At 45.2% G+C, this 22,581-nt stretch overlaps 1 protein-coding gene across 4 annotated transcripts in view; it reads left to right on the top strand.

Annotated features, from left to right (window-relative positions):
• The window catches only part of TAMM41 (TAM41 mitochondrial translocator assembly and maintenance homolog), a 62,089-nt gene that overhangs the window by 6,544 nt on the left and 32,964 nt on the right, over window positions 1-22,581 (top strand). For all 4 annotated transcript variants that reach the window (XR_014788513.1, XR_014788512.1, XM_084839866.1 and 1 more), the window contains 4 exons: window positions 5,935-6,085; window positions 11,634-11,779; window positions 17,776-17,941; window positions 21,777-21,839. Coding sequence is in view for 2 of the 4 variants with exons in the window: in XM_084839866.1 (XP_084695992.1) it covers window positions 5,935-6,085; window positions 11,634-11,779; window positions 17,776-17,941; window positions 21,777-21,839 (526 nt within the window). In the remaining 2 variants the exon portion in view is untranslated. The remainder of the gene's footprint in view (window positions 1-5,934; window positions 6,086-11,633; window positions 11,780-17,775; window positions 17,942-21,776; window positions 21,840-22,581) is intronic.

Here is a 22,581-nt window from a genome sequence, read left to right as displayed (position 1 = left end):
GCCAAGCCACTCCTACCATATCTCCATCCACTTAGGCTTTTCCCACATATTCCACCCCCACTGTACCCCTGAAAGCCCTCCTATCAGACCATGATAGCTAGATATGGAACCTCCATGTTCAGAGGTAGTATACTTTTAGATAACAAATGTTGCACATAAATAGGGAGATGCTGTTGCTTTCCTGCTTTGCTTGTAAGTTTCTTAGAAGCATTTGGCTGGCTACAGATGAAAATGGAATGCTGACATACATGGGAACAGGTGACTTGACCAAGGACACAAATCAAATGCAAGCAAGGGTAAGGTCTGAGCCCTGAACACCAGGCATTATTCAGCCTCATATTGGCTTCTACAAGATCTATTTTACAGAAAGCAAACTAATTAAGCTTGGAGACATGAATTGCCCATGGTCACAACTATCAAGGCCCCCTGCCCAGTATTTTTTTTTTTAAACTGGGGAGGTGGCTCTTAAGCTTATAGTAGAAGGGGTTTTTTTGCCTTAAGATGACATTTCAGTGCACTTTGCATTCTGCATGTACTAAAATCAAACCAGAAGAGAAGAAGAATCTCTAAATGTGAATCCATTTTAAAATGAAAATGAAATGTGAATGCTTACACACACACACACACACACACACACACAGGATTTTTGCAACTTTATTCAGCACTTAAAAAAAAAAGAAAAGCTTGTTTAGCTAGTATAAACTATTAGAGAGAGAGAACTGAAATAAGGTAACAGCTAAGGGTATTTCCCATTGTGTCTACCTAAAGATAGGGAGGGAAGTTGTTCTACTAATTGAGAAAATTATTACATATATTTATGCTCAAAGGAGTCATTTTAGAAGAACTGTTGGATAAAAAGGACTTGGGAATTAATCTAATCAAACTGTGTGAGATGACATGGCAAATTTTGTGAAAGTGAAATGTGCCACCAAGGTAGAAAATATCCACCTCCCTCTCTGATACTTCCAGATCTCTCATCTGCCAGTTGTTAGCAAGATAAATAATATTTCCTAGCTCCTATTTCAAATCCACTGAGATCCCATCTCCACTTTTGGCCACTACTGAAGTCTCTGAGTGAGATGGAAAACTCTTTAGGAACAAAATACTACAAATTACTGAAGCACATTAATAAAGCTTGTCATACAATTGTCAGTTTCAGTCCACTTGGTTTTAAGAAAATGGTTGGCTGGCCATTAAATATCCCTGCAGTACTAGGGATATCTCTCTTTTTACACCTCTGGCTTCTACAATACAAAAACTTCTATTTCAAAATTCCTAAGTAAGGCAGGTCAGCTCTAGTATCTGGCAAAGGTAGTATATGCCTGCAGCTGGTACATTACGGCTGCAATCCTAAACATTTACCTTGAACACAGTGGAATTTACTCCTGAGTAAACATGCATAGGTTTGCAATGTTCATCAGAAAATAGAAGTTGTACCTATTAAATAAGTCAACAGGTAGCCTCTTGGCTGGATGCTGCTTATGATAGAATTCAAAAATGGTTAAACAGGGAGTACGTGCACCTAATGGTCTGGGAGCATCAGATGTGGTGTAGCTGCTGAAGCTGTGTGGTTGTGGACCTCATCTTCAACTTGGCTAGGAGAGCCAATGTAAGAGTGGGGTGTGTATGTGTGTGTGTGTACGTGCATGTGCATGTGCGTGCATATATATGTGTGTGTGTATGTGTATGTATAATGTAATATGAGTATTTCTAAAAGATTTACAGTCTGATTCTATGTTTGTCCATACAGAATGAAGTCTCACATCATTCATTGGAACTTATTCCTCAGAAAATGTATATGCATTTTCACCCTTCTACCTATTAAAGGCAAATGGAAGTAAATGGGCTTTTAAATCTGTGTTTTCCTAATTAAACAGTTTAGAATTCAATAGAAGGCTGACTTAAAAGTGACACTGAGCCAGCAAGAACTTATCTGTGTAGTGCTGCATGTGCCTAGCATCTCGTTTAAACAAGACCAGGACTGAGCAACTTGTGGTTGTCCAGATATTTCGGCCTACAACTCCCATCAGACCTAGCCAATATAGCCAATAGTGAGGGCCGATGGGAGTTGTAGGCCAGAACATCTGAGGGAGACAGGTTGCTCAGGCCTGTGCTAGGCCTTCTGTCACTAAGACATGCATGGTAAGTGCACTAGTGCAATCCTTGCCTAGGCTTGTAACTGATACCATGACGCTGCTCCATTTGATCGTTTTAAAAACTGTTTTTATTGTTTCTGTTTGTTTTTTGTTGTAGCTGTAGTTGTTAATTGAGTATTAATTGTGTTTTTTAATACTTTGGCAATAGCACACAAAGGCAGAGTAACCCGATTTAGACAAGGGACCAGGTGTGTGCCATGCTATATAGGCAACTACTACTTAGTTTGCCCTTATGAATGTATACTGAGTAAGACCACTGGTCTACCAAGCCCACTGCTGTCGACACTGCCTGGTAGAGCTCTCCAGGACCACAGTCAGAGGTCTTCCCTGACCGCCCTGTCTCAGATGCTCTTAACTGGAGCCATGGATTGAGCCTGGACGTTTGTCCGCAAAGCATATGCTTATCACTAAGCTATGGCTTTTCTGCGGACTTTAGCTGCAGTCTCTCTGGGTAACTTTAAGCAAGCCACTGTCTCTCTGCCTTAGTCTCTCATTTGTAATATGGGGCAATAGGCATGTATCATCTTACACCAGTCACTGAAAATATATGATTTATATAGATGGAGCAGTGGGTTTTTATCCCTGCGGAATACAACATGATAGAACATGCCAGTCCTTGCGATTGGACTTTGATTGAAGGGGCATGAAATTCCAAAGACCTCCGGGAGATGTAGTCATGCAAAGATACAGAATGGGCTTCGTAAGAAGACGTTAGATGAGGAATCCTTAAAAGAGTCTGGTTTAGGAAGCGAAGGCTGTCATCCTATATATGCTTCATTGGGATTAAATCCCACTGTATTCAGTGGACATTATTTCGGATTAAAATGGTTAGGACTGGGCTACATTGACTGTTTCTTAGGATCATATGGAAAAGTTATGTCTCCATCTTGCATCACCAGGACATGGTGATGATGGGCCTTACCACATAAGGACACATTAGGAACACGGGAATCTGCCTTCAGCAAGCTGAGTCAGACCATCGGTCCATCTAGTCTGGTCCTGGCAACTCTGACTAGCAGTGGCTCTCCAGGGTTTCAAGCAGGATATTTTCTAGGCCTACCTGGAGATGCCAGGGATCGAACCTGGGACCTCCTACATGCAAAACATGTCCTCTCTCACTGAACTACAGTCCGTCTTATGTTTTTGGAGATTAGATTTTACACTGTAAGACAGGAGAAAAGTCTGCTTGTTTTTACTTTCCCCATATTAAGTGGTAGTATAAATCGAGTCAAAGGGGTGAGTCACAGAGCTGCAGCTCTTGCTTGTTTTCCCCCCACTCAGCAAAGCAGATAAGCTGTTACGGATAGAGCTTTCCTAGCATGTAAACACAGTTGTTCTTAGTAGAGGTGAACTGGCCGTCTGGTCACTTGATTATTCAACTGGCTGTGTAATTTGGCCGTTAGAGACAGAAGGCAAAAGCAGCTGTCTTCCACTGTATTCCCCTATTGTCTTCTCAGCTGCCATTTTCGGTTCTAGGAGATCATACTGACTTTTTTTCCTTCCTCTTCCTTGAGGGGGGAAAACTGCTTGTTTGTAAAATTAGGCCTTTAAAAACATGTAGGAAAGCAAATTGAAAACATGTGTTCAAATAGCCTCTCCCAGGACCAGATTACCTTTAACTATTCAGATGGTTCAGTTTTTATGTTGCTAACGAAAACCACACTTCAAATGCAGGGGGAGATAATGGAAGAATAATGATATTGCATGCCCCACAGATTTGTTTTGGGTCTCCAGGGTTGTGTTCAGAAATATATATCGTCAGTTGTGAAGTTCTGGATACAATCATCCCTTTGTCATGGATTCGCTTTTGCCCATGTACCTTCTGCATGTTTGTAAAACTGAATGCTGTAATAATAGCAGTCTATTTGTTTCATTTCCATCTAGCTCCAGCTGTCTCCTTCACTCCAAAATCATCTTGTGGAATTCTTTTTTTTTTTTTTAAAGAAGACATTGGTAATTAGGTTAGAGGTGATACTTACCTTGCAATATTCTAGGCCAAATCTGACGAGGTTGGGAATGGCATAAGTGCATAAAACCTTTCGCACCGTTGTTCATTCTATGGGCAGACATAACAAGGTTGAATACGGGTTGTCTCAAATTAAGCCATCCTGCAAAATCAGTGAATGCACATGGGTTAATTTTATCCACTAAATCGCAAAGTCCTCCGATAAAACAAGACCACTTATTCAAATATCCTTGCTACAGAAGAATACACACACACACACACACACACACACACACACACACATACACATACTGGGATTCAAAAAGGCACTTAGGCAAGGGGCCTGTGCTATTTCAGTGGGATTTTCAACCATGAATAGCCAACCCCTCTGCTAAATCATAAACTCTTGAAATTCCCTTCAGTTTCAAAAGCTGTTTGCATTGGTGGTGGTGGTGGTGGGGAGGGGCTGATGTTCAAGAAGAACACGTCTAACACCCCCCCCCCCGCTCACTGCTTTAGTTCCACAGTTCTTTGGATCCTGGCCATGGCCTTTTAAAGTAAATTTGCTCCCCCTTCTGTTCTCTGATACAGCTGTTGGCCCAATGTGTTATAACTCAAAGCCTTCCCCACCCTGGTGGTCTCCAGATGCTTTGGTCCATAATTCCCATCATAACTGGCCATTGGCCGTGGAGGCTGGGGCTAATGGGAGTTGTGGTTCAAAACATCTGGAAGTACCAGGTTGGGGAAGGCTGTGTCATAGTGCCATGAGTAAATCTTTAAGTATATGAGAGGAGCTGTGCTGGATCAGACCAAGGGCCCATCCAGTCCAGCATTCTATTCCCACAGTGGCTCACCAGCTGCCCATGGGGAGCCCACAAGCAGGACATGAGTGCAACAGCACCCTCCTGCCCAAGTTCCCCAGCAACTGGTGTAACTTCCAATCACAATTCAGGGAGGCACAGTTCTGCTTATATGCATCCCTTCCTATTTTGACTAGGTAGAAGCTTCATACATGTGCAAGCAGTTCTAGTTAATAGGATGAGGCAGGCAGTGATGTGAAAGGCTTCTGTCTGAGGTCCTGGACAGCTACAGCTGGTCAGAGTAGGCTAGATGGACAAGTAGTTTGACCACCTCATATAAGGTAGCTTCCTACGTTCCACTGTAATGCTGGAGTTTTCCTTCTCATATCTGGTAAATGAACACCATATTTGCATGGGAGCTGTGGAGCCTTTTTTTCTTACCCAAACCCTGGCATTTTCTGACATAAATAGAAGTGTTGATGGATAAATATATGGCTTGTGTTTTGGCATCACTTCTGGTATTCAGCCTTGTAGGATGCAAGGAATCATAAAACTAGGGTAAGGTTGCTTACAAATAAGTCAATTAAATCATAATAGATCTAGCTTTAAGAACACATCTGTCATAGAAATGCACAGACTTTGATGTACTGTGTTGATTTTAAGTGTCTTAATTCTTCCCATTGATCTGTAAATGTTCTACTTACAAAGAGGGATATCTACATTGCTTAAGACTGAGCTTCAGGAAGTTAAGAGGTCTCTAGGTCACTGCATCTCCATGAATTCATAATGGCATTGTTCTGGGTTTCATATTCACTAATGATACGGGTGAGGAAAGTTTGGCCCTCCAGATGTGCTCGGATTGCAGCTCCAATCAGCCCTCGCCAACATAGCCTGGTGAGGAACAGTGGGAAGTTGCAGTCCAACAACATCTGGAGAACCACATGGTCGCCATCCCCAGCTTATGAATTGCATGCTGATAATGAATATTGTTGTGTACCTGATGCCTTGCTCCAAATTCTCTGACTACTTCCAGGTGAAAATCCTTACCCAGAATGAGAATGTTAACCTGCAAGCTGCCCTCGCTAGCAACTTGAAGAGTGCTGTCACAGCAGCCTTTCTCATGCTGCCTGAAACTTTCTCTGAAGAAGATCTCTATATGCAGATTGCCGGACTCTCCTATTGTGGTTAGTATGACCTTCAGCTTATTTTTGTCATCACCTTATTAAAGAGCTAGAAAAAGTTAGTCAACTTGGATGGAGGAGGTGTCATCGACTTCAGCTATAACTCACCCACGCATCCTGTTCTACGCTTGCTGTCTCACTTGCCAAGGGTTCCTATAACAACATCTGATGAACATCTACCAACAGTTTCAGCTTGACTCTCCATAGAAGGAACTGTGCCAACCTGTGCCAAGCTTGCTGTCATCTTCTCCCATACGAAGCTACCAGTTCTTTTAAGATATTCCTCAGAGCCCTGATTCCAGGTTCCTCTGCCACCTGAAGTCTGGTGACCTGGGATGGATACTTTTTGGCAGTTGGCACAGAGTCTGTGGAACTCCCTCCTGGGAGAGGTTCATTCCACTCCCTCACTCCTTCCCTTTAAGCCAGAGATAGGCATTCTGGTGCTCTCCAGATGTTTAAGACTATAACCCCCATAATCTGTGGCCATTAGCCATGTGGTCAGTTGGCTATTTATTTATTTATTTATTTATTTCATTTCTATACCGCCCAATAGCCGAAGCTCTCTGGGCGGTTCACAAAAACTAAAACCAAACAACACACAATAAAACAATTTAAAATATATAGAACATTAAAACCACAATATAACAATACAACCACAATAAAACCTAGCAGCAGTACAGGAGTTTAAAATACAGATTTAAAACAGCAAAGATAAAAATTTAGAAAGCTAAAATGCCTGGGAAAATAAAAAGGTCTTCACCTGGCACCGAAAGGAGTACAATGTAGGCGCCAGGCAAACCTCACTAGGGAGCTCATTCCAGAGCCGGGGTGCCACAACAGAAAAAGCCCTCCTCCTAGTAGCCACCCGCCTCACTTCCTTTGGCAGGGGCTCACGGAGAAGGGCCGCTGATGATGATCTTAAGGTCCGGGCAGGCACATATGGGAGGAGGCGATCCTTCAGGTAACCTGGCCCCAAGCCATTAAGGGCTTTGAATGTTAACACCAGCACTTTGAATCGGGCCCGGAAATGGACTGGCAGCCAGTGCAGCTGGAAAAGTACTGGCGTAATATGAGCTCGCAGGCCAGTCCCTGTTAACAATCTTGCTGCCCTATTTTGGACCAGCTGAAGTTTCCGGACCGTTTTCAAAGGCAGCCCCACGTATAACGCATTGCAGTAATCCAGACGAGAAGTTATCAGAGCATGGATAACCGTAGCTAGGCTATCTCTGTCCAGATAAGGGCATAGTTGGTATACCAGCCTAAGTTGATAAAAAGTGCTCCGTGCCACTGAGTTCACCTGTGCCTCAAGTGACAGTTCTGGATCCAAGAGCACCCCCAAACTACGAACCTGATCCTTTAGGGGGAGTGCAACCCCCTCCAGAACAGGTTGATTATCACCTAGCCGGGCAGACGAACCACCCACTAACAGTACCTCTGTCTTTTCTGGATTGAGTTTCAGTTTATTGGCCCTCATCCAGTCCATTACCGTGCCCAGGCACTGGTTCAGAACAGCCACTGCCTCCCCTGGTTTTGATGAGAAAGAGAGGTAGAGCTGGGTGTCATCCGCATATTGATGGCACCTCAGCCCACACCTCCGGATAACCTCCCCCAGCGGTTTCATGTAGATGTTAAACAGCATGGGGGATAAAATAGAGCCCTGTGGAACCCCATGGCACAATTGCCATGGCACAGAGCAATAATCCCCCAGCACCACCTTCTGGAATCGGCCATCCAAGTAGGAGCGGAACCACTGTAGTGCAGTGCCTCCAACTCCCAACCCAGACAACCTATCCAGAAGGATACCATGGTCGATGGTATCGAAAGCCGCTGAGAGGTCCAGGAGAATCAACAGGGTCGCACTCCCCCTGTCCCTCTCCCGGCAGAGGTCATCCCACAGGGCGACCATGGCAGTTTCCGTTCCAAAACCAGGCCTGAAGCCCAATTGAAATGGATCTAGATAATCCGTTTCATTCAAGAGTGCCTGGAGCTGTCCTACAACCACCCGCTCAAGCACCTTGCCCAGGAAGGGGATGTTGGCCACTGGCCTATAATTGTTAACATCCTCTGGGTCCAGGTTAGGCTTTTTCAGGAGTGGTCTAATTACTGCCTCTTTTAAAGCAGCAGGCACCACTCCCTCTCTCAAGGAGGAATTTACAACCTCCTGGACCCAGCCGGACAACCCCTCCTTGTTTGATTTAATAAGCCATGAAGGGCAAGGGTCAAGCACACAAGTGGTCGATCGGACTTGGCCAAGCACCTTGTCCGCATCCTCAGGCCTCAGTAACTGAAACTCATCCAATAAAACTGGACCAGACGGTGCTCTGAACGCCTCTACCAATGGAACTGCATTAATGGTGGTGTCCAATTCATGACGAATCTGAGCGACTTTATCCTCAAAGTGCCACGCAAACCCGTCACAGCGTGCTACCGAGGGTTCCACCGTCTCTCTCCCTGGCCCAGAATGTAACAGGCCGCGAACCACTCGGAAAAGCTCCGCCGGGCGACACTGAGAAGATGCGATGCTGGTGGAAAAGAACTGCCTCTTTGCCACCCTCACCGCCACAGAGTAGGCTCGATAGTGGGCTCTTACCTGTGTTCGGTCAGACTCAGCACAAGTTTTCCTCCACCTGCGTTCTAGCCGTCTCCCCTCTTGCTTCATTGCCCTCAGCTCAGGTGTATACCAAAGAGCTGGCCGGGCTCTGCTCAGAGGGAGAGGGCGCTTGGGCGCGATCGTGTCAACCGCCCGAGTCATCTCTGCATTCCACAGAGCGACCTGGGCTTCGACAGGAGCACCAGCCATACCAGCAGGAAAATCCCCCAGAGCCCTCTGGAATCCATCGGAATCCATTAATCTCCGGGGGCGGACCATTTTAATAGGTTCCCCACCCTTGCAGAGGGGAAAGGCCGCCAGAAGTCTAAACCTCAGCAGGAAGTGATCTGACCATGACAAAGGGACAGATGTTAATTCCTCTACTTTCAGATCACCATCCTCCTGCCCAGTCGAGAAAACCAGATCAAGCGTGTGTCCTTTTTTATGCGTTGGGCCGATGACATGTTGGGACAGCCCCATGGTTGTCATGGCGGCCATGAAGTCCTGAGCCGCCCCGGATACAGCGGCCTCGGCATGGAAGTTGAGATCCCCCAGGACCATCATCCTGGGGGTCCTCAACACCAAGTCCGAGACCACCTCCGTCAGCTCAGGCAGGGAGTCCGATGGGCAGCGGGGTGGGCGGTACACCAACAGAATCCCTAATCTGTCCCGGGTACCCAACACAAGGTACAGACACTCAAGATCTGCACTCGAATGAGCAGGAAGCCTGGAGTGGGAGATTGAATTCCTATAGACCACGGCAACCCCCCCTCCCCGACCCTCAAGTCAGTGTTGGTGCTGCACCGAGTACCCAGGAGGGCACAGCTGGGAGAGAGTGACCCCTCCCAGTTCCCCCACCCAGGTCTCAGTAATACATGCCAGGTCAGCCCCCTCATCCACAATCAAATCATGGATGAAGGAGGTCTTATTTTGGGCCAACCTGGCATTCAGCAGCAGCAGCACCAGACCCGAGGGCAGACTGGTAAGGCTGCCAGGAACCATCAGGTTGGGGGAAGAACCAGAAGAGGGGACAGCTGTAAGGTGTCTAGCCCCTCTTCTCCTCAGCTGGCCTGTTAACCCCCCAACGCCATACCTCCCCCTGCCCGTGACCACAGTTATGGTGGCACCTCCCCCACCCCCTGAGTTGTCCAATAGTCCTCCCAGGCACATATTAAAATATTAAGATATAAAATATACAACAGTTTAAAAGAATATAAAAGAGATAAAAGAGAACAGCAGCTAAGAAGGAGCAGATAGTCCACGTTTGCCCCCTCCCCTGGTCTCTAAAGCTGCTGCCCTCTGCTGCTGCTGCTATTTGCTGCTGGTGTTGTGGCTGCTGGTGTCTCTGGAGAAGCAGGTGGGTAGATCTTGCGACTCCAAGTGCGACGCTAAGTGCACACTTAGCGTCGCACTTGGCGCGACGCCGAGGCGCTGCCTCTGGCAGCCCCGCCTTAAGTACCTGTGGGCGGGGGCAGAAGCAGGCTCAGGCTCAGGATCCACCTGGTGCAGCTGCTGGCTGGTCCTCCTTCCCCAGGCTCCTTCCCGAGCAGGCTAAGAAGGTTCTCTGTTATTGGGCTCTCTGGTGGTTTGGTTCAGGGGATTGTTGGTTTTAGTCACTGGTGCTGTTAACTGCTTGTTATTCCTATATTGATCTGTGTGTATGTTTTAAACTTTTCAATGATACTGTACGCTGTCTTGTAGACCCAAGGGGCCAAAAGGCAGGGTAAAAAGGCTTTCATAAAGAAAATCCAACAAAGCACACCTCCATACCTTATAACAAACCTGCCAGACATCAGCAGTTGTCAGTGGCATCTCAATAAAACCAGAAGCCCAAAACAAAATATGTATAGGCCAACACTTAAAACAACCCAAAATTCAACAAAGGAAAAAAGACAAAGGAGAGTAGCTATGTACACCATTACATATGTACACTGCAACTTATGCTTTCTTTCTTTCTTGGGGTTGTAATGTCTAATACAGTTGAACTGACAGGGATTTTGTTTACTGCTTGAGATCTTAAGTTTGCAGGGAGAAGCACAGGCTTATATAATGCATTACGGTGCAGGGTTGTTAACTCAGTGGTCTCGGAATTGCAAAGAAGCCTTGTTGGCACAGCATGATTCAGAGCTGAGTGAGTATATTATGCTTGCATGTGGTAAGGGAAATCCTTTGACAAACTACCTCTGACCTTCCCTGAGGTAACAGTCTGTCGGACAAGGCTGAGTAACGGCCCAGGTGCTTTTGTCTCAGGAAAGCTTAAGGCACATTTTGTAGGACACAAATGTCCTTTTTGTTGCAACACAAATGTTGCAACTGTTATTTCTTTGTGTTGAGCTCCCTGGCTTAGAAACTACACAGTGCGAATTTTGACTATATCCCTACGTCATGAGAAAGTGGCCTTGTTTGTTGTTCTGGGCTGCCTCAGCATTTTTTTCCAGGTTAGCAAAGGCTCTCCTACTGTGGAAAGTTTAACGTGGTCAGTATTCTGACTTGTGGTTTTAAGTTGTGTTCTTCCCGTGAAACTACTTCCTGCTGTGTTTACTGGACTCGGTTCCAGTTTCTTTACAAAACAAAATTATTATCCCCTTTAGACACACACGTATGAGTTACCACCTTTCCCATTTTGCTGGGCATAGGAGATAAAAGCATTTTTCTTCTTGGCAGTTGTCCTCTCAAAAAACAGAAATGAAACTTTAGCAAGAAAACCAAACCAGAAACAATTTGGGGAGAAGATAACCTTCATGTTTTGCCCATGGAGTATTAGAAAATTTGGCAACTTGGCCATTAGGAGGTGGGGAATGAACAATTGCTCTACATCTGCATGAGAAGTTTCACTAACAATAGTTTATTCCAAACCCATTGTTTGCAACCTAACTTAACTTAAAAGTCAAGATAATCCCCATGCAAATTGTGTGCCTTTCTGTCGATAGTATGTATATTGACCGTCTCGCTTCGGTTTAGGTGATTTCAGAATGATAATTGGAGAAGATAAGTCAAAAGTTATGAACATAGTGAAGCCCAACATGTTACATTTTCAGAAGCTCTACAGTAACATATTGCAAGATTGCCCACAAGTGGTGTATAAGCACCAGCTGGGCAAGCTAGAGGTAAGCAGTTTATTGCTGTAACTTTTTAAAAGCTTACTAATGATATAGTATTTGTGAGTGTGTACTTCCCACCCATTCCCCCTTGGTTTGGACCACTTGGGTGAGCTCGTACGTTCAGCTTAAGAAGCAAATATGCCATGGGTATATTACAACCCATTTGGGCTTTCATTTTTGAATAATTGTGTGATATGAGTGAGGCCACCATGATGGCAGGCAGTAGCAGTTTCACCTATTGAGGTTACGGAGTGATAGCTGCAGTTATCCCTTGGACTTTGTCTCACAGATTACTACTTAAGCCAATGCCTGGGAAGTAACATAGCCTTGCTTGATACTAAGGGCCAAAACAGGCATTACTTTAAATCTGTGTCTGGCAGCGTTTTTTTTTTTCTCCCCCCACTTTTTTTTTTTTACTCTAGGGTAGGTTCAAGGGCCCCTATTCGGATTTTAAAAGCCTCCATGCTACCGCCGCCTCCCACCCACTCACCCGCCCAATCTGCTTGGCTGGCCAGCCAACCCAGCTGGCTGATCTCATGCCCACCCGGCCACCGCTCCTGTCCAGCCACTGCTCCCACCTTGTGCCCCAGCTGCAAGGCACCTGGGAAAGGTTGGCTGAACTATCACGAGAAGTCCTGAGCTATCACAAGAGGTAGTTTGGCTACCTCTCACTATAGTTCGGCTGACCTCTCCCAAGAGCTCCATGGCTGGGGCACAAGGTGGGAGTGGTGGGTCGGAGGGAGGGAGGGGCAAGCATGCGGCTGGGCGGGTGGGAGTGGCTGGCTGGCCAAGCAGGAGACCAGCGGCAACGAGAAGCAGCAGGCCCTTTGGAGGGGGAGAGCAGCGCAATTCTCCGCTCTTCCCATCCTGCCACCAGATGCATCTGCATCAGCTTGGCTCCAGATAGGGCCGGCCCTGCTATGGCCTCACAGCATAGAAGATCTTGGAAACAGAATAGTTTGAAACTAGATGGCTTGCAACAGAAATTCAGGCAATAGGCCTTTTCGGTCTTCATCATTTAAAAAAACTACAAATAATACAGCTTTTTCAGGCAGGTACATGCATCTCAGCATGTTTAGTATCTGTAACCAAAAGTCATGGTTTTGGGGAATAATAAGATTGGGGAAAAACAATAGGTAATCAGCCAGAGAAGAGAGTAATCAAATATATCACTTATTATAGAAATATAAAAAGTAAGTACATATGAACCATTTGAATAGCAGCTATGTGGTTAATTCTATAGAGAGAGTTGGGGATAGAGTGAGGGAACCGAGAGAGGGATGAGGCAACATGCTAGTGCTTTGGAAGGAGCAGGGAGGGAGAGACAAATATCTAATAAACAGGCAGGCAATAGGACAAGATATTCTATTTCTGAGTTGCCCAGTAACTGTTGTTACAGTCATGTGTCTAATTGGGTTGGACATATCGACCAGGATGTAAATAACATGGCCTGTGGTACACATGTAGCTTTCTGAGAGATTAGCGAGGTGAGAGAGGGAACTCAGTTGGGGAAATTAAAGTTTAAGTGCAAATATTACATATTTCAAAGCCAAGGTGGTAGAAGGGAACTCTTCCTCAGGTTTCTGCTGTGATCTAGGACTTTGTTTTGGGGGCTGGAACATTGGGGTGGGTTGAGTAGAATAACAGATGGGCCGTACGCCTAGAGACGGTAACGTTGGGACCAGGCTGTGATGGAATGAGGGCAGGCTAAGCCCTTGTAGGTCTCCTTGAGTTCCGTATGGCATGGAACTTGGAACTAAACAAAACATGGGTCCTTCTTGAGCCCTCCAAAACTGTTCAAGGATGCATGTGCTGACAAATGTAGGAACAGCTTCCTTGCTAGGCAAGGGACAAACTCCTTGGAACTGTGTGACAGGCGACTAGCTCATTGCTAACTGCAAAACTAGTCCTGGGTCATAGTCTGAAGGCACATGAGGCAGCCACCTTGCTGAAGCTAAGCAGGTCTGGGTCTGGTCAGTGCTTGGAGGGGAGACCACCTGGGAGCCACATGTAGCCACCTTGAGTTCCACAGTGGAAGAAAGGTGAGGTATAAATGTAATGAATGAATGAATGAAATAAAACATTCTGATCTTGATTTTGGGAAGGGGCTTCTCCCCAAGACCATAAGTGGGGTAAAGGGATCTAGATCACTGGCAAGTCCTTTCCCACCATGGGTGAAGAGTGCAAATATGCAGAGTGCAAGAGGACGGCCATAGGCATATCTTGGGTATAGGTCTCTAACTTTGATGGGCACTAACATGTTTCTCAGTGGTGGCATGCCTCAGGCATAGAGAACATTCCTTGTCATGGCTCTAGATGAGCCAGGCAGAAGGGGTGTCCTGTGTCCAGACGGCTTGATTGCATCACAGACCTGGCAGAGAGCAAGGCATTCGCTTATTCTGGAGGTCCCATGCCCCTGGCAGAGAGCGAGAGCCACTCCTGGGATCTCTATGCCATGGAAAGCTTCCTGCCTTCTTGTCCTGGGTGCTCGAGTCCCGGCTTGGTCTACCTTCCCAGAAAGAATGGAGATTTGCCTTCCCCAACTTGGTACCCTCCTGATGTTTTGAACTTCACCTCCCGTCAGCTCCAGCCAGCATAGCCAGTGGTCAAGAAGTTGTAATCCAAAACATCAGGAGAGCACCAGGTTATAGGACCATAGGGTTGGAAGGGTCCTACAAGACCATCAAGTCCAACCCCCTGTTCATTGCAGGAAACCTGATTCCCAGGTGATCTTCCATCCAAGTACTAACCAGGGCTGACCCTGCTTAGCTTCCAAGATCAGACGAGATCAGGCACATCCAGCCCTTTGCTAATCTCGGTGTTGGGAAAGGCTGTGCTAAAAAGGAAATAATCAAAATGGCAGCGGGGCTTTGTAACAGTCTGTAACCAAATAGCCAAAGGTTAAGATTGTATAGCTTTATTTAATGTCTCCCAAATAACGCTTATTTGCTAGACAGATCTCATGTGGAAACAGGTTGCTAAATATAGCCCTATGGCCCGAGGGTTGTCAGTTACAGCAGGAATGACTGAGACCCTGATCCAGTGGGCCTATGTGTGTGACAGGGCCCCGTTGTCAGTTACGGAAAGAACAGTCTAGGAGTCCAAGCTGTTCCTTGCCCAGAATTGAAGAAAGCTCTGGCTGGGTTATAAACATCTTGGCCAGTGTCAGGTGACCATAGCCATGCTAGCCCAGGAAGATTTCTGACATTTTTTCCCCTTTGTCCAGCCCCTTCATCCCACATGTCACAATCTTGTTTTTAAACTCTGCTTAGTTGCAAAAATCAATTGTTGGAGGAGGCATAGCTCTTGTTCAGGAAACGCAAGTCGAAAGCCCTTTTGATGTGTGGAACTAGATGCACTGTTTGCTTCTTTCTACATGAACTAAGTCTGTGTGTGTGTGTGTGTGTGTGTGTGTGTGTGTATGTGTAGGTAGACATGTTGGTTCTAATTCCACAGGTTTGTTTTAAGATGCAATAGCTCACTACCTGATCTTGTCAGCAAGCTGCTGAGCTTCCTACAGGAATGGAATGATATGCATTCAATGCCGCAAGCTGTGTATGTATAATGTGTTTTGTAATGGCAAATTTGGCAGCCTCTTGAGTTTATTGTGGGCACAAGATAATATCCTGGCTAGTGTGGATTTAATTCTCACTCGTGCTCCAGATGCAAACCCCTGAATGGTAACTTGATGAATGTTCATGGCACCCTTCCGCACCTTGTGTAAAATATGAAAGCAGAGAACTGCAGTCGCCAGGCCAATCCTCAGTCATAATCATAAAAATAAGTAAGCAGGAGCGAATTGATGAGGGGGGAAGGTGTCAGGTTCAAACCCTGCCTCCTGTCTCAGAGTACAGCGCCCTCTGATGTATAACCTGTAAATTCTTAAGAGGCCCTTGCTAGACAGGAGTAAAATACATAACTTGATTCTCTAAATAGTATGTGACTTGTGGAAGAACACGAGTACTTGGCATTCATATAGCACCACTTAAATGATTCTAATCCATTCCAATCAATTTTCATACCTCATGTAGAGATGTGAAGTCTGGGGCAGGGGACCAGAAAAAGAGGGGTGCAGAAAAATGAGGGTTGTCCCCCCATGAACTTTTGGAAAATGTGGTGTGGGGGACCTGTTTTCCTGAGGTGCTTCTGGTTTGTTCCCCCAGTTTTCTTCCAAGGCTTCACATCTCTAACCACATGTCATTTTTTCTTACATCAGCCTATTGAGGAAGATCAGTATCATTATCCTGGTACTATCAACAGTGAGTTGATAGTGGGCAGTGTGTTGAATTAGGATTGGGGAGGCCCAGGTTCAAATCCTGATTCACCCATGAAGCTTGCTGGGTGGTGTTGGACCAGTCACTCCCTCTCAGCCTAACCGACATCACAGGGTTGTTCTGAGGATAACATGGGAGGGAGGGGGAAGAGAATATTGTGTGCCACTATGAGCTGCTTGGAAGAAAGGTGGGATACAAATGTGGTGGCAATGATGTTAGTGTAGCTTTCTCCTGACTCTCTCTTTGAAAAGAGAGCATGAAGCAGCATGAAGAGGCTGCGAATTTGATTGGAGGAGTAGGGGACGGGTGGTTATGCCCTTCCCTGAAGGCCATTTTTCCACCCTCCGCATCCATGGGTACTTGTATCTTTTCCCTCACTGAAAGAAAAGTGGTGGGGGGAGCACTTCAAGCAGGAAGCAGTTACTGCTACAGTCACTGCGAATGGGAGCCATGAAAAACCAGGGGTGGGGGTGGGGAGCCTAGATCTCTCTTAAAAGGACTTGCTGGAGACTTGGGGAAGTACAGCATGGAAGCAGGGCACCCACGAGGGTCAGTTCAGTGCTTAAAACCCTAGGGATCACCTTGCTAACTGGGCAATCTTGTCCTCTTTTCCTGACCTGTCACTGTCAAGGGCTATCAGAGTAGGCTATGTGCCATCTTGTCTTGTCAGTTTCCTTGTATTGGAAATGGCACTTCCTTCCCTTTGACAGCTGCAGCCTACAAGGCCATTGGCAAGGCCAGGTGATATATATTTGACAACCGTAAGGGTGCACTTGCGCAGCTGTGAAACACCACCACCACCAAAAATTACAAATATGTTTGTGCAGATTCCTGGGGCCAATTCTTTTTAAAGCTGTGGAACGAACCGGGGTCGCGATCAGAACAAGGAGTGGGGCGGGGCGGGGCGGGCAGACAAAACAGGTTGTGCTGCACAGGACCCTGGGATAGTGGGTGGAGGACTGAGGGGGAAGGAGGAGGAGAACAACCCACAGTAAGCCCAATCATCTGTCAGGCACACTGTGGGTTGTTCCGAAAATAACCCACACTGTGTAGTTTATTCACAGGGTGGGTTGTCGTGTCATTCGAACTCACCCAGTGTGGCTTGCCTAAAGCCAGCTATTGAATTCATGGCAAAAGTAGGACTTGAATTGGGGTGTTCCCAATCACTCTTATTCATTATGCTACACCAGCTCACATTTTCATGTAAAGACTTCTCAGAGCGGTAGGAATAAAACTCTTCTCATGTTTGAGTCAAATGGAACATTTTGGATGTCTGAATAAATATTAAAGACTATTGGATGAGTCTGAAAGCTTTTTTGTGTTTACAGTACTTAAAATGCACAGCACGTAGGAAAGCCCATAGCTCAGTGGTAGAGCACCTGCTTTCCATGCAGACGGTCCCAGGTTCGATCCCGGGCTTCTCCAGTGAAATGGATCAGGTAGCAGTTGATGTGGAAATCGCCTGCGTGATGGCTTGGAGAACCTCTGCCAGTCAGAGTCGTAGACAGTACTGGGAAGGATGGACAACGGGTCTTTCCGTTTTCTGCTGCTTGTGATTTTTTGTGCCTCTTTAATGGAGGGTTGGCTTAGGTGGGGAATTGAAGTCAGCACTGTGCTATATGTTGGCAGTCTGATTGCAAAGTGTGGCTACTAAGTTTGATATTTAAATTATTGCAGTGTCACTAAAAAGAAAACAAACTGTGTCTATTCGTTCTTCTCTATCTTTAGATAGATAAAAGTCCAGAAGGTCAATTTGTACAGCTGATGGCTCTGCCAAGGACCCTGCAGCAACAAATAACTTCTCTCATGGATCCTCCAGGGAAGAACAGAGATGTGGAAGAAATTTTATTGCAAGTCGCTCATGATCCTGACTGTGGATTAGTAGTACACCGGGGTAGGCTTATTGATGAAAAATAATATGGGTCAGTCTTGTATGTGTTGACTTCAGAGTTTTAAATTTTAATATTTTACTTATTGTTTAAAAAAAAAAACCTTGGCAAGATGGGAATATACTCAACATCCTTATATATGTGATTGCATCAAACAGCTGGGAATGTTATCTTGACATATTTGTAGTGAGACATTGGCTTCTTTGGAGACTTTTTATTTGTAAAGTACAAATTCAAAATGCTGCTTTAGGTGTGCCCAAGGACTGGGCATGCCTGTTGAGATTGTGCCCTTACCCAGAATTCTGGGATTCTGGGACCACAGGCTATACTTCCTGGAAGATGGGCTGTTGGCAAGGGATGGGTTGCACCTCACAAAGGCTGGGAAGAATGTGCTTGGCCATAGCATGAAGAACTCCATCAGGAAGGCTTTAAACTGAATCCTACGGGGGAGGGAGATGTAAAGTTGGGGGTAACAGTGGATGAAGGCTCATGCACCACAATGGAGAGAACAGCTCTAATAGCACCCAATAATAGTCTTCAGGAACATATAGGAAGAAAGCCAGACTATAAAGCACATGGTCTTCGATGTCTATATACTAATGCCCAGAGTATGGGAAACAAACAGAATGAACTTGAACTCTTAATACAGGAGGGAAATTATGACTTGGTAGGTGTAACTGAGACTTGGTGGGATGACTCCCATGACTGGAATACAGCAACTGAAGGATATAACTTGTTCAAGAAGAACAGGAGGGACAGAAAGGGGGGTAGAGTTGCACTATATGTTAAAAAAAATACATATCTCTGCACAGAAATACAGGAGGCTGAGCTTGGTAGCCCCGTCGAGAGCATCTGGGTTAAAATAAATGGAGCAAAGAATAAAAGCAACATGGTGGTCGGAGTCCACTACCGGCCACTCAATCAAGGAGAAGACGAGGATGAAACTTTTGAAAAGCAAATTGCTAATGTTTCAAGGAAGCATGATGTAGTAGTAATGGGGGACTGTAGTAGTAATGGGGGATTTGGAAGCTATATGCCAGCTTTCCCCAACCTGGTTCCTTCCAGATGGGTTGGACTACAGCTTCAGTCATCCTGGCTGGAGATTATGTGAGTTGTAGCCCAGCGCATCTAGAGGACACCAGGTTGGGAAGGCTGTTGTATGCCTTTGCATAACAGTTGCTGGCAGAAACCACCAAATTGCCTTCCTCTTCTGCGTATCTGCTGCTCTGAAGCACTGGAGGCATTCAAGATGAGGCTGGACGGCCATCTGTCAGGGATGTTCTGACTTGGATTCCTGCACTGAGCAGGGGGTTGGACTCGATGGTCTTGTAGGCCCCTTCCAACCCTACTATTCTATGATTCTATGATCTCTCTCTCTCTCTCTCTCCCCCCCCCCCACGCACACACACACACACACAAACACCCTTTCTATCCCTCTCTTTCTCTATTCCACGTCACATACTACTTGGTTTCAAAAGCAGTTTCCCATCTGGCATGGGGAGCTACTGTTGAGGAAAAGCAAGTCCAAAGCCTCTTTGGGTGTGCAGAATTAGTTGTATGGTTCTTTGGCTCCTAGCCAATACTTGATGCGTACTGAACAAAATACAGTCCTGAGGGCTGTTATGCCCAGTGGATGTCAAATTATACATGTAACCCAGTGTCTGTACTTGAATAGCTTCTGAGTCATAAACATGCTGAATGGCTCTGGGAAATTCTACTCATTCAGCCTCAATTCCCCCATCTGTAAAATGTGTAAAATAATGACACTCCATAAAAGTTCTGTAAAAATGGAGATTACTTAAATTTCCATGGGCTCAACCAAATTAAAGCTCAGCCATCTTAAGCCACATGGATTTAATCTGAGCATAGCGAAGCTCATGTTTGGAGTCTCATTTTGAAGCCAATGAGGCCCCAAGCTAAACAGGCTTAACTTTGACTAAAGTAGACCTGATGTTGTTTGTGTCTTGGTGCTTTATGGACAGCCATTCTTGAAATTCAAAATCTAGCAAAATAGCATATGTAAATAAATGTGAATTAAGATTTTGCTATAAAAATTGTGTTGCTGCTTCCACTTGAGAAACTGCTGCCATGTACATCTTCGACACTGCATTGGTATCTGATTGAAAATGAGGCCCGTTGCCAAAGGTGAGCCATCCAGTATTCATGCCTTACTGTGAATACAACGAACATGTGTTTGCAAAGCTGTGTATTATGTGGGCATGCTTGTCAGATAAGACACCCTGTGGAAGTGTCCAGAGCACTATCTGATCTGGTTATATGGACTCTATTTCAGTCAATGTGGCCCAAGGGTGGGGACAAGGTGCTTGGAGAGGTTTGATCAACCACCGGTATGTTTAACCCTTGCCTATCTTGGCTGATTACATCAAGTCAAAGGGAATTGATTGTCTGGGTCCAGGAGGTAATTAATGTCTCTTTGAGAAAGGCAGTGGTCCTGGATGCCTTGAAAGAAGTAGTGGTACCACTCCTTAAGAAATCCTCACTCCATCCTTAAGATTGTCCAGTTGCAAATATCCCCTTTAGTCGTGATTCAAGCCTAAGTGTTCTTGTACGGAATGGATTATCTGGTCCCATTTCAACAGCCTTGGTTTCCCTCTGTCGGGAGAGAGATGGGGAGTGTGGCCCTGTTGATTCTTCTTGGTCTCTCGATGGCTTTTGATACCATCAACCATGGTATCTTATTGGACTAGTTCTGTGGTTAGGGAAGACAGTGATGCAGTGGCTCAGTTCATAGATGCAAAGTTGGTTCCAAAAAGTAGCATTGAGAGATTTCTGCTTGACCTCATGGGGTTCCACAATTCAGCTGCTAGACCTCTGAATGTTTTACCTAGGTGAAACCATATTACACCAATAATTACATTGGTTGTCTATTTGCTTCTGAGCCCATTTTGAGGTACTGGTGTTTCCATTCAAAGTCCTAAGTGGCTAAAGACCTAAATGCCTAAAGGAGCACCTCTCTCATACTATCCTGCCAGTTTGTTTGTATGTTGTATTTATTTCTTAGATTTATAGTCTGCTTTTCAGGGTAGATTTCACAAAGCAGATTACAACTTACTTTAAAATACATAGTCAGCCCCTGAAAATAATAATCAATGCATAAATCATATTAAGATCTTCAGATGAGATCCTTCTCCAAGTACCGTTGGTTAGTAAAGTGTGTTATGTTTGTATGAAAGAGAGTGTCTTTTCTGTGGTGGTGCTTTCTCTGACTTTGGGACACCCTCCCTAGGGAGGTTTGACAGGCACCAATTTTTCAATCCTTTCAGTGCCAGGTCAAGACATTTTTATTTGCCCAGGCAAATTGCCTCTGACTGCAGTATAGTTTTATGGGTTTGTTGCCTCTCAGTTTGTTATCTGAAGTATGATGTGGTATTTTGTGGTGTTTTTCTTGTGTGTTGTTTTATTGCCCTGGAATCTATTAGGAAGAAGTGTGGTCTAGAAAGTCTTAAAATAAACAAATTAATAAGAGGGCTGGTAGCTGCATCAGAATCGGCAACAAGCCATGATTGGCTGCAGCTTCCTATTGAGCGTACAATCAGTAGCAAAACTCAGTTTGCCCTCCGTGTAATGAAATGGCCTTCAGAAGTAGTTTTTATGTAAATGCATGTGTTTCATCTATAAATTAATAAATAAACCATTGGAATGAATTTTCAGATCTACTTGACAAAAGCCAAATAAACTGTTGGGTGGGATAACTGCCAAGGTATGCTGCCATGCTGGGTTTATTGTGTTACTGGAAAAATATTTGACCTTTAACCTGTTTTTAAAAAATAATATCATGGATAACATCTGTTTTTGTTTATCCTTTCTCTCTCCCTTTAGGCATTTCAGGAATTGTGAGATCGTCCAGTCTAATTCAGAGTGCTAAAACCATCCTAACAGCTGGTAAGGCCATGTGGTGCTGTGTTTTCCTGATGGATTTTACTCTTGAGGAAGATATACACGCAAGGCTAATTCTATTATAGAAATGAATAATAATGATCTCGCATACCTTGGGGCTGAAAGCTGCATGAAAATCAAGCCTGTTGATTCAAGTGCTCTAAGAACCAGCAGCCTGGTGAGGTTCTGAAGGTGTGGGAAATGATCTGGCAGCTGCTGTGTACAGAGTGCTTTGCAAGAGATTCTCGTCTGCCACTGAGCGCATCCATTCTAATCACTTTGGCAAACGCTGCCTTGCTCTCTCGGCTAACAAAGATGCACTGTGCTCTCGAGCTACCGAGAAGTATCTCTGCAGTTGTTGAAATGGTGGCTGTGTGAGTTCGTGACTCACTGAACTGGGTATTGTAGAGTTAAACAAGCTGTACGTTTAACAAGTACTGAAATGAGCATTAAGGAACAGTACTAAAATTCACGGCTCTATTTTTCATTAGTGTAGAACTCTGTTTTGATCTGGGCTTGTTTGTTTTGCTCTGTTTGAAAAGTTGTTCTTCAAACCTCCTCTAGGAGGAAACATGTTAAAAGGGCAAAATTAGAGCCAACTTACACTTTATAGTGGCGTGTGTGTTTGCCACATTGACACCATTAAGATTTATATCTTCAGACAGCTGGGGACTGATGGTGGATGGGCACAGTGCCGTCAATATGACACATGTTCCTGTCTCTGTAAACCGTGAATCGGACCTGATTC

The sequence above is a fragment of the Heloderma suspectum genome, chromosome 2 (assembly GCF_057233095.1).
Source record: "Heloderma suspectum isolate Gila_16-S chromosome 2, 16-S_ref, whole genome shotgun sequence".
NCBI lineage: Eukaryota > Metazoa > Chordata > Lepidosauria > Squamata > Helodermatidae > Heloderma > Heloderma suspectum.
The sequence above is the reverse complement of the archived record's forward strand: the minus strand, read 5'-3'. Positions and strand labels throughout refer to the sequence as shown.